Here is an 11,632-nt window from a genome sequence, read left to right as displayed (position 1 = left end):
CAACAATAAGAGTTGACATTTAATGAGAAGAGCACTCCCAGGATTCCATGTACACTGATAATAAATAATCACTTCCCTTAAGAAGGTATTACTGTGTATATAATTATTATAATCATGAACCTATTTATTAAAATAAAATACTAAAACATTTTACATATTACTAGCAGAGATGAATCCTATTTATATATATATATATAATAGAGAGAGAGGACCTATTAGGGGTCAGCACAATTTCAATAATATATAACCCCTGTCTATGTCTGGTCACTATCTCTAAAGAAGAATCCCTGTATTTATTGGTCATTCAAGAAGGTTAAGCAAATATTTTGTGTCAGAAAGCTTTTACTATCTACACAAATATAGCAGTGAATTAAACCCAATTACTAATTAATGTCATCCTGATAATTGGTATATTAGAAAGTTCCTAAAAGTTTTCCCATCAAAGAATCCTAGGAATAATCACCTAAAGTTAATAACTACTCTACTATATTGATTTTGATTTATAAGAGAATGACAGCCTGATTCACTATAGTACTACTCTCAGACTCAGTGATACACACATACATATATATATATATAGATTAAAACAGTCCATCTATTATTTATAGCGCCTACCTTCACTATTTTTTTTTTCTTTCTTGATAAATACCTCTGCTGTTGTTTACCTGATCATGATATCTATCATGAATATGAATATTTGTGTCCTATACAATTTATATAAATATACAAATATAGCTTAGTCCTATTAACATCATGAACTTTAAAGTTTGTCACTGTTACTTCTTATATATATGTTTATGTATACGTTCCCCCATCATTGTAACTGACAGTGATAGAGAAAATGAATTAAGCTTAATTTCTGAAACATAAAATAGAGAAAGGTCAGATTTGTATTATTATTTTTGTTGCATGCAAAAATAAAAAAATCCAACTTTAATTACTATTTCGTTTTATGTCCTTCATATATAGGAGGTGTTATTGATCTGCAAGATTGTCTTTTCAGAAGAGTACATGTAGTAATTATTTATTTTATGGTTCCCCTTCACATATTGGTGATTTTTTTTTCTTCTTTTTGTTAGAAAAGGAAAAAATTATCTCTACTGCCTCCTTTGGAGCTCTCAAGAGACAATTTATGAGGAAAATGAAGAAAAAATATAAAAGAAAGTAAATGATGGAATTTTTTCTTGCCTAAAGAAATTCCCCATATATAGGTGAGGGCACAACTTTCATTTTCTTAAACTATAAACGTAAAATTAACAATCTTAAACATAATTAAAAAAAAATATTTGTCTCTTCCCCTCCCTCGAATTTTAAATTATAAATATGTTGCTCCTAAATTTCAAATGTATAGAAATTTAAATTTCTTCTTAAATTTGATCATAAATTTTAAATTATATATATGTTTTCACAACTCTAATTTTTGTTTTTGTATAGATTTATAGGATATATATTTTTTGTTTTTTTAACTCAAACAAGTCATATTCCAAACTAGAATATTTTTTATATTTTAGTATAATTACTATATTGTCATCAAACTTGTATTTTTGTATATATACCTGAGAACCTATATACAGCTATAGTAGGCGGAGGGACAGGAGATGATACTTTAATTCTTTTCTTAGAGGATGTTTGAATTCTTATTAAACAATAATTAATTATGCACACCATTTCTAATTTGACCATTTCTTACATACATATTTTATAACATCTAAATATTTTTATCAAAGTTAAAAAATTGAAAATACTTAAAATTTTTCATGTTTGAAATTTCTCAACCCTTAATTTATTATGGTACAAGGTAAATTTTTTCAAAAACTTTACATAATAATTGTTTTTGGCAGGGCAAAATAATAAAGAGACAACTATATATTACATTCGGAAGCATTAAAGTTGGTTTTTATGATGGTTGGTCCTGTGTTCGCTAGCAATTTAAATGCTTTATCTTCAAACTCTGTCATCCAACCACAAAAGAAAAAAAACTTTTTTTATTTAAAAAATAGGAAAAAGACAAAGAGATATTTAAAATAGAATTGAAAAAATTGGACCCCTCAAACACTACTGCTACTACTACTATAGTATTACTACACCCTCTCTCCTCCTTTCTTGTTCCTCCTCTCTATATCGTTATCGTCTACTACCTTCATTTTTTTTATTTAATTTTGTTATATACATATATTAAGCTTTGGTGGAAGGAGACGTTTCCTCGTTTTTCAGCTGTTTGCATCTTCTGACACACTTTGAAATTTCATCTCATTTTCATTTCATCTCATTATAAGCCCATATACAATAGATTAGATAGATCGATAGATACACAAATATTTATATACATATAATTATTTTTTAATATCCCTTTGTACACTAAGTTCATATCATTTCCATATTCCCTACATCCCTTTCTTTCTCTCTCTCACTTTTTTATTTCTTAAAAAAAAAAGTTTTGGTTTTTAATTAAAGGGTTGCCTGGTTGCATCATATGATTTGAAAAGGGAGGGTCAAATCAGAAGAAGTTCCCCTGTTTTGATCTATTCGCAGGTACTTCACTCGAAAAGCCACAAAAGAAGCCCAATTCTTAATTTCTTTAAACGAAAAAGATAATTTAAGAAAAAGAAATCATGTGATTATTGATTTCTGATATTTTTATTAATAATTTTCCAGAAATATGATCATGAAAGTATAGTACCATAGTGTGTGTGGATAATGAAGTGAGTAAAGATAGGTTTTTTTTTTTTTTTTTTTTTTCTTTCTGAGTCTTTTTAAAACCAATCTCTCTTTCTCTCTTTTTTTCCCTCTTTCCCTTTTAAGTGGGGTTGAAGTTGCAGAGAAGAAAGAGAGTGTGTGTATATATTATGAGTCTGACAGAGGACTTTCCTTTTATATCTGCACATGTGAACTCATATTCATATATATAAAAGATCGTAGATAGTTATAGGCAGGTGGGTGTGGTGGAGCTTCTCTTTTCATGAATATTAGATATCATTTTCTGTTATGTACTTTAGCCTTAACTGTTTTGGTGTCTCTGAAAATTCTCTCTCAATTGTGTTTTCTCTTTATGGTTTTAGTTTTTTTTTTAATTTTTTTTTTTATAAAGAAAACTTGGGCTTGTTTGTTTGGGTTGGAGTTTGTGGGTCGTTGTTATGGTGAATTGAAATTTTTTTCTTAATTTTTTTTGGTTGCAAATTGCAGATGATAGATAGGATGAGATGATGATGAAGCACGTGCAAACTCAGATTTCCATCACACCAGGTACTAATATTATTAAAACTAATACTATAATCAATTCTTTTCACTCTCAATCACTCTCTCTCTCTCTCTCTCTGTACATCTCTCTCTTTCCATATCTTACCTCTTTTTCTCTCTCCTTTCTCTCTCTCTCTCTCTATATATATATATATATAACACAACGTTGTTTCATGTTCTACACTCTAGCTCCATTTGAATCTGTTCTTCCTGAGATGAAGTGAACAAAGTTGTGTGTAAATATATGTCTATATATACTCACTATATATGTGGCTAGGTCAATCACCTCAGAATATACAAGTGACTCAATATTTATGTACTTGTATATTCTTTTGAGATCAATAAATCGTGGAAATCAATAGAATTGTGGTGAATTCTGAGTTTTTGGAACTTGGGTTTTGAAGATCGATCGTCTTGCTAAGATATATAACTAATTAATTCTTGATTCTCGATTCTGAAACGGTCGTCCTTTTTGCCCTCTTTGACTTTGATTTCCCAGGAACTCTCTGAGAAGAAGAAGACAATCATACAAAGAAGACCACTGATCTGATCATATTAATGGTTGATCCCAGTTCTAGATTCAGAAAGGTATATACAACTATACATATATATATAAGTACATAACTTGCATGTACAGTAGAGAGAGAGAGTAAGTACTATATATAAAAATATGTGTGTTTGGATAGGGGTGTCATAGATATGGAGGCTAACTAAACTAGTCGTCCCTTTTCAGTGAAATAAAATCCAAGGAGAGAAGAAAAACATATATAAATAACGATGGCGACGTACTTTCATGGCAACTCGGAAATCCAAGCACCTGACGGTGGCTTACAAACCCTCGTATTAATGAACCCCGCCGGCTATATCCCTTACTCCGACACTCCTCCGCCTCCCTCTGCTGCCGGGAACCTCATCTTCCTCAACTCCGCCGCCAACTCACTCGCTCACCACCCCAACATTTCCCACGCGCCGCAGTCCCACCACCAGACGCAGCAGTTCGTTACCGCCATACCATCGCCTCATCACCAAAACCACCACAGCAACCATCAAGACCCCAACTCCCAGCCCATGCAGACCCACCAGCACGACTTCTCCGCGCTGCATGGCTTCATGCCGCGCGTGCAGTACAACCTATGGAACACCCCTGACCAATCCGCGGCGGCGCGTGATACTACACGCGCGCAGCAAGGGGGACTATCCCTGACCCTCTCGTCGCAGCAGCTGGGTGGGTTCGGCTCGTTCCGGTCTGACCGAGAAATTCCGTCCCCGGCGCAGACGCAGGGTCAGGCTCCAGCTATTTCGGGCGAGGACATGCGTGTGTCGGGCGGGTCGTCTTCGTCGGTTTCGGGCGTGACCAATGGCGTTCCAGGTATCCAGAGTGTTCTGCTGAGCTCCAAATACCTCAGGGCAGCTCAGGAGCTTCTCGACGAGGTTGTGAACGTCGGAAATGGACTCAGGAACGAACCTTCCAAAAAAGGTACTAATTCACAGCAAATTAAACCCACCGGAGAATCGTCGGCGGCCGCTAGTGGTGACGGCTCTCCCGTCGCAGCCGGCGACGCGAGCGGTAAGCGTGCGTCAGAACTCACTCCCGCTGAGAGGCAAGAGATTCAGATGAAGAAGGCCAAGCTAATTACCATGCTCGATGAGGTATGTACATATATATATATTCTATTTAATCTGGGCAAGTTCAAAATTAAGAATATTGGGTTCAGAATTCGTTTGGTGAAACCGAAATTCAATTGGGTTGTCTCTATTATTTCTCGTTTTATCATTAAAGAGCTGAATTTTGATACTTTGTTCGTTACTTGAATGGTTTAGGTGGAGCAAAGATACAGACAGTACCACCACCAGATGCAGATAGTGATTTCGTCGTTCGAGCAAGCCGCCGGTGTTGGCTCAGCTAGAACATACACGGCTCTGGCACTCCAAACAATCTCAAAGCAATTCAGGTGTCTTAAAGACGCCATAACGGGCCAAATTCGTGCTGCGAACAAGAGCTTAGGGGAGGAAGATTGTCTCAATGGAGCTGGAAAGATTGAAGGTTCGAGACTCAAGTATGTCGATCACCATCTCCGGCAACAGCGAGCTCTGCAACAGTTGGGAATGATCCAGCAAAATGCTTGGAGACCCCAGAGAGGCCTGCCTGAGAGATCTGTTTCAGTCCTTCGCGCTTGGCTTTTCGAACACTTTCTCCACCCGTAAGTTGAAAACTATAAAAACCAAATCAATTGTCAATTATCAATAATCACTCTTTAAATATTTCCTCCAAATCCCATTTCGTATTCATTCTTTCTTTAATATGTTTTGTGCTAAATTGTTACTAATAGTATTATCTTGTACGTCTTAGGTATCCAAAGGATTCAGATAAACACATGCTTGCTAAACAAACAGGGCTTACTAGAAGTCAGGTGTGACCACTTCATTTCAATCAAGTCCTTAATAATTTGCACATATTTTGATACGTTAAAACTTTTCATATCAGTTTTGATTTCATGTCCTTACTTTGTGAAACTGGTTATTTTCATTTTCTTAAGGTTTCAAACTGGTTCATCAATGCCCGAGTTCGACTTTGGAAACCAATGGTGGAGGAAATGTACTTGGAGGAAATCAAGGAGCATGAACAGAATGGCGCTGGAGAAAAAGTGAGCAAGAGTAACGAGGATTCCGACTCGAAATCCACTACCCCAAAGGAGAAAAGTCCAGCTGGTGATAACCAAACTGGGAGCTTCAATTCCAAACAAGAGAATTCAATAACCCAATTCGTCCCTTCAGCCATTTCAATGTCCACTCCTTCACCATCTCCAACAGGAGTCAGCAACCACCGGAATCATTCCGGGTTCTCCCTCATTGGTTCATCGGAGTTGGATGGAATCACACAAGGAAGTCCTAAGAAGCAGAGGAACACCGAAACGTTGCCATCTCCAAACAGTTTCCCATCTATAAATATGGATGTCAAGCCTGGAAAAGTCACTAATGAGCAAATTAGTATGAAGTTTGGGGAAGATCATAGGCAGAACCGAGATGGGTACTCGTTTATGGGAAACCAAACTAACTTCATTGGAGGTTTTGGACAGTACCCAATGGCAGAAATTGGAAGATTTGATGCAGAACAGTTCACTCCAAGGTATTCTGGCAATGGGGTTTCACTCACTCTTGGACTACCCCACTGTGAAAATCTTTCCTTGTCCGGGGCACACCAAGCTTTTGTCCCTAACCAAGGCATTCAACTGGGAAGAAGAGTAGACATAGGTGAACCAAATGAGTTTGGTGCCATGAACAGTCCAACTCCTCACTCTTCTGCTGCTTTTGAAAACATCAATATTCAAAACCCAAAGAGGTTTGCAGCTCAATTGTTGCCAGACTATGTGGCTTGAGGACTTTGCTAACAAGCTCTTAAAGAAGATGAAGAAGAATATTGCTTTGATCAAGCTCAATAACTTCAACATTTAGGGGGGAAACTTCTCCCGAAAAATATTTCTTTTCTAGGGGAACAAGGGGGTAATGCATTGTAGTGTAAAGAAAGGAAGATTTTTACTTTTAGTTTTATAGGTTTATACATTTGCAAAATAGAACAATTTCAGCTCTTAGGATTTGAGAGCATATATATGCTTGAGGATTGTATATTATTTTTGTAAGTTTTTATGATGCATAGATGGATTGGTGTCATCATTGGGGTATACCATTATATGGGTAAAAGTAGTCTTTTGTGATTTGTATATTTTTCATAAATGAAGGGAGAGTTAGGAACAATAAGGCTTGATTGGTGCCTAGAACGGTACAGAAAATTTGGGGGGGGGGGGGAATAAGCAATGACTGATTTTGGCTTTGGGTTCCATATTCTTCACAATATATATTTTTTCTACTAGTTTCTTTGTGTTTTGGGTGAATTCTAGCTTGGTAATCTGTTTTTTCCTAGTTAAATCATCTTTCTAGCTAACATATTACAATAACCAGATTTTGTGTAAAACTTAAGGATGTCACAACTTTTCATGAAAGGTGTTATAAAGGGAAGACTTCTATAATTGAGTTGATCTTATCCTAGTATGATTCACTAACTACAATGTGTTAAAGAATAGAATTGGGAAATGATTAACATTATGCCCCAAACCAAGAGTATGATCCTGAATCTATCTGATACAATGCTTGAATACAGCATATCCGATCAAAACATTGGGATTTTCATTAGTATATTCTGCCAAGTAAATTTTTAATTACTATAAAAACAAAGTTCGACACAGGGACCCCCATTGAGGGTTACTTGGGATAATGGAGAAAAAGAAATTGTAAGAAGATAAGAAGTTTGTAAGGATTAAGACAAGGAACAAAAACGACTTATCTATCTCTGAGCACTAATAGTATATACTTTTATGGATGATGTAAAGGCGGTATCACATATTTGTTTATTTTATTTTTGGGTGAATCACAATGAGACTAAAGTTGTATAACATTGTTCTTTGGATTCATTTATTAATTTACTTTTTTTTTCTTTTTCCATTTTTTAAAGATTGCTTCTGTGACAAGGTACTGATATGATTAAGAGTTGGACTATTTTGCAATAAAATATGACTTACATGGTGAAGCTTCCCACTCAGCTTTGGATTTTCATTTCTTTTTTCTTTTAATAAGGTTATGATTGCGTTTGGACTTCTTAGTTGTATTACTCAATCAGGACGTAATCTGGTTGTTTCATGGCTATAGGTTGCACTAGTATGTTAATGATGGATCCCCTTGCACATTATTGCCCCAAAGAATCTTAAAATAATTAGTCAACAAAAAGATATTCTGCATATCCCACCCCTGCCATCCGTTCATTTTTTTTTCTTTCTTCTTTATATATACATAGTTATTATTTATATATCCGAAAAATCAAAAAGTTTATCACGCAAGTATTATATATAACCTCTTTGTTTTCTTAGCAAATAAATAAAGATTATTTAAGCACCTAAAACATTAAGGTTTTTAAACAATGATCAGCATACGTAATAATGGCAACTACCAATGCCTAGAATAAAAATTTACAATTAACAAGTCCAAAATGGGGCGGTGACTGACCTATACTGAGTGTCTAAAACAGTTGAATGGAAATACTATTTTTCCTGAAATCTTTCCATCATTTTTAACAAAAATATGCTTAAACTTTTTTAAACAAAGGGTAATCCAACCTGACTTGGTTTCCTAACAAGAGATGAGAAAAGGCTAAACTAAAGTGGTCAAAGTGCATTAGTTGTTTCATTATCTACTCCTAATGATGATAGTCTTCGTTTGGCAACCTTGGATCTGTAACACCAGACCTCAAATGCCTCAGTCAGGTCTGGATATTGAACTTGCTCATTTCCTAACCATTCAGCCAAAATCTCAGCCTGCTCATAGGATGGCAATGCCAGAATTATCGAAATGAAGGTGGATTCTAAGGATTGCCAAAGTTCGCTATCTACTTTTGGTGTAGGCATAGTTTCATCTCCATCGTTACTATGAGCTGTGAAGGAATCAATCAGTGGTTTTGTGATCCTCACAAAAGGAAGCCATACCTTCACCCCGTGAAGACGCCTTGCAGATGGCAAAATGACAGTGCCATACCCTATTGCCTCCAACACTTTTGCAGCCACCTCAATAACTTTTGACTTTGTCTCAATAATTTCATCTGTTGAATTTGCTTGCTCCACAATCTTAACTATCTTATCAGATGCATCCATCCAGCTATGGACAAAATCCCTCATGATTTCCAACTTATTTAATATCTGACAAGCCCACGATAAATCCGATAAGAGGGACTGAAAATTTTGCATTTTCCCTTCTTCTGCAGATGAATCATTACGCTCACACAGCATAGCTTCTAATACATTATTAAATCTGGCAAACAGTCTGTTCACACATTCTTTCACCTCAGCTTTTATCTCGTTATCAGCTACTAGCAATGGGGAGTCATCATCTTCAGTTATCATATACTCGAGCTGTTCTTGAGCAGAAGACTTGATATCATTCAAGGAAGGTGGAGGGGATGATGTGGCGAATTGGACTGATGAGAGAAAAATTCTTCTGATGACTGCTGTATTGACTGGTTGAAGACGATCAAGAATAGGCTCCACTTGAGAACCCATTTGTGGTATGGTTTTTAGAATTTCCTCCTCCTCAGACTCTTCCCATGGAACTGCTTCCAAGTAGTTCACACAAGCAGTAACAATTTTCGGGCACCCAAGTTCAAAAGCCACTCGAAGAATGCCAAGAGCATTTTTAACACCATGCCACAGGTCATCAACTGAGCCATCAACGATAACATAGAACAGGCGAAGAACAGTGACATGGTAATCAAATTCTGATTCCTCACAGTAGACCTCCACACAGCTCCGGGAGTCAATAATCTGGCATGTTGGCCAATTCTCAGAAAGGCGGTCAGCAAAATACTTGCACTTATCAGTGAGGATGTGGGAGTGACAATATATCCAATCATCTCGCCCATCCTGCGTTCTAAGCCTCACAACAACATCACTAGTTGATCGGTCACCAAACCTGCAAGAAGCCCTTGTTTCAGAACCCTGAAAGAAACGAAATTCAAGAAGCAAAATAAATAAGATCTCCAATCTCCATTCTAATCATCAACTTGTGAGTAAAAGAAACTTACAAAAATGATTTTCATTGGGAATCTAGTTCCTCACAAATATCACTCATTTATATTGACATACATTTTAATAACACTCTCTGGCTTCAGTCAATGCGAAATTTAAAAACACTTTGAAAGAATACAGCACATTGCAAAACAGTAAGACCAATTGATGGCCATGAAAAAACTTACAATAAACTCCATAGAAGCAATCAGCAGAACATATGTCTTCTAGGCAACATGGTATCTGCAGGAACACAAAGAATACGAAGGGGAAATTTTAAATCTGTACTCATTTTAGGAGTTTAGAGAACTAAGAAATCTGCAAATATTTTTGGGAAGAGAAACACATGAAGTAGAGGTAATGAATGTCCTAGTAATTATCAATAGTAAAATTCATATTAAACATAATTAAATTCAAACACAGAGTATATTTTCCAACTTGGCAAAGTAAAGTTCATCGTTGTGAGATGTGTATGTAATAATAGCCTTTTACAATTGCTGTTCGCTAAAAACCATTTCCTTTCAAAAACCCATTATTATTTTGGGCAATGGGACTCTCTTAGAACAATAGACAAGAATATACAATTCATACAAATATTAAATTGGGTTAAGCTGCTATGATTTGTCAATGAGGTTATAGCATTAGCAGACATTATAAGCTTCAATGATCAAAACCCACATTTTAAATTTTCCATTAACTGCATTTTTCACCTCTTTCCCTAAAATCTCAAACCGTCCTCATGAAAAATGGTCTAAAGCAACAACACTCACTCTGTTTCTAGGATCCTCGAAGATCATAAACAAAAACAACAAGAATATGCATGAGAGAGCTCTCTAACTCGTCCTATTGTGGGCAAGAAGTGCCTATTCCAGTGAGAGCTCCCCACAAATGGGTACAACAAATAAATAGTATAATAAAAATATACAGAAGTTGAGGTAAATTACAGAACAATAGTTAGAAAAATATACCCAATCGGGAAGAGAAAAGGAAGCTGAGAACTCATATCCAGTGGGTGCCTTTTTTAGAATAATTTTGAGCTGTTTTGTTCCGAAAACTATTTGGTTCGATTTTTCAGACCAGCAAAGCGACAGGGTAGAGCACCTTCGTCCGCGCTGTCACTCTCTAGTTCACTGAGCGGTCAAGTTTTCCAATGACCCATTTCTCTGTCTCTGCCGTAGGCCCAACAATAAATATGGGCTTTTGAATTTCATATCGAAATGGGAATTGTAACATTTTATAGGGAAATCTACAAAAATGCCCTTAACGTTAAAAAAAAAATATGAAAAATAAAGTGTATTACAAAAATATAGAATTTTTTGATAAAAATACAGAATGGAAAAAGTGTAAATACGGAATGACAAAATCATAAATAAAAGCTGTAAAATATAATTTTTTGTGATCAGCGTTTACAAACTAGTAAATATCTGTTACAAACTTGTAAATATCTGTTACATGTTTGTAAATAATATTTACAAAAATCAGTTATAGAATTGTAGATTTTTTTTTTGATAGATAAAACTTACAAACAAATTCATAACTAAATTTTTTTATTTTTGTAACAATAGTTTACAAATCTAGTTTTACAACTAAGAAATATATATTTGTAACTAACATTTACGAAAATATGTTATAGTTAATAAATCATAACCAAAATATACATAAAAATATTATATTTTTCCATATTGTTACAATATTGTACAAAAAAATTACAGGAATGCTCATATTTATATTTATGATATACAACTTAAAAATATAAATTTAAGATGTTCATTATTTATAAAACACTTTAT

The 11,632-nt window shown here is 35.2% G+C and overlaps 2 protein-coding genes across 4 annotated transcripts; one reads left to right on the top strand and one right to left on the bottom strand.

The window, feature by feature from the left end:
* Positions 1 to 2,164: 2,164 nt before the first annotated feature.
* On the top strand, positions 2,165 to 6,952 carry LOC133823589 (BEL1-like homeodomain protein 1). Of its 3 annotated transcripts, none has more exons than XM_062256434.1 (7): positions 2,165 to 2,532; positions 3,184 to 3,243; positions 3,737 to 3,825; positions 3,971 to 4,887; positions 5,059 to 5,438; positions 5,588 to 5,648; positions 5,775 to 6,952. In XM_062256434.1, the coding sequence occupies exons 4-7, from the start codon at positions 4,015 to 4,017 to the stop codon at positions 6,612 to 6,614; spliced, it is 2,154 nt and encodes a 717-aa protein (XP_062112418.1). In that variant the 5' UTR covers positions 2,165 to 2,532; positions 3,184 to 3,243; positions 3,737 to 3,825; positions 3,971 to 4,014; the 3' UTR covers positions 6,615 to 6,952. The 3 variants fall into 3 exon arrangements, with proteins under 3 accessions (XP_062112418.1, XP_062112420.1, XP_062112419.1); XM_062256436.1 differs by lacking the exon at positions 2,165 to 2,532 and adding an exon at positions 2,638 to 2,702; XM_062256435.1 differs by lacking the exon at positions 2,165 to 2,532 and adding an exon at positions 2,786 to 2,933.
* A 1,264-nt stretch (positions 6,953 to 8,216) lies between these two features.
* Positions 8,217 to 10,946, bottom strand: LOC133823590 (BTB/POZ domain-containing protein At3g05675). Its single transcript, XM_062256437.1, has 3 exons — positions 10,811 to 10,946; positions 10,031 to 10,085; positions 8,217 to 9,773 (listed from the first exon to the last, which is right to left on the bottom strand). Exons 2-3 carry the CDS (start codon positions 10,040 to 10,042, stop codon positions 8,451 to 8,453), a joined length of 1,335 nt encoding a protein of 444 aa, XP_062112421.1. The 5' UTR covers positions 10,043 to 10,085; positions 10,811 to 10,946; the 3' UTR covers positions 8,217 to 8,450.
* Positions 10,947 to 11,632: the final 686 nt, after the last annotated feature.

This window comes from Humulus lupulus, chromosome 3 (assembly GCF_963169125.1).
Source record: "Humulus lupulus chromosome 3, drHumLupu1.1, whole genome shotgun sequence".
NCBI classification, from domain to species: Eukaryota; Viridiplantae; Streptophyta; class Magnoliopsida; order Rosales; family Cannabaceae; genus Humulus; species Humulus lupulus.
Note: the sequence above shows the minus strand (reverse complement) of the source record. Positions and strands in the feature narration are given on the sequence as shown.

Bases quoted from the DNA above. Each gene is read 5' to 3' on its own strand.
- LOC133823589 (XM_062256434.1), top strand. From the start codon at position 4,015: ATGGCGACGTACTTTCATGGCAACTCGGAAATCCAAGCACCTGACGGT. The intron at 4,888-5,058 runs GTATGTACATAT...TGAATGGTTTAG, and splicing joins TAATTACCATGCTCGATGAG to GTGGAGCAAAGATACAGACA. The intron at 5,439-5,587 runs GTAAGTTGAAAA...TGTACGTCTTAG, and splicing joins TTCGAACACTTTCTCCACCC to GTATCCAAAGGATTCAGATA.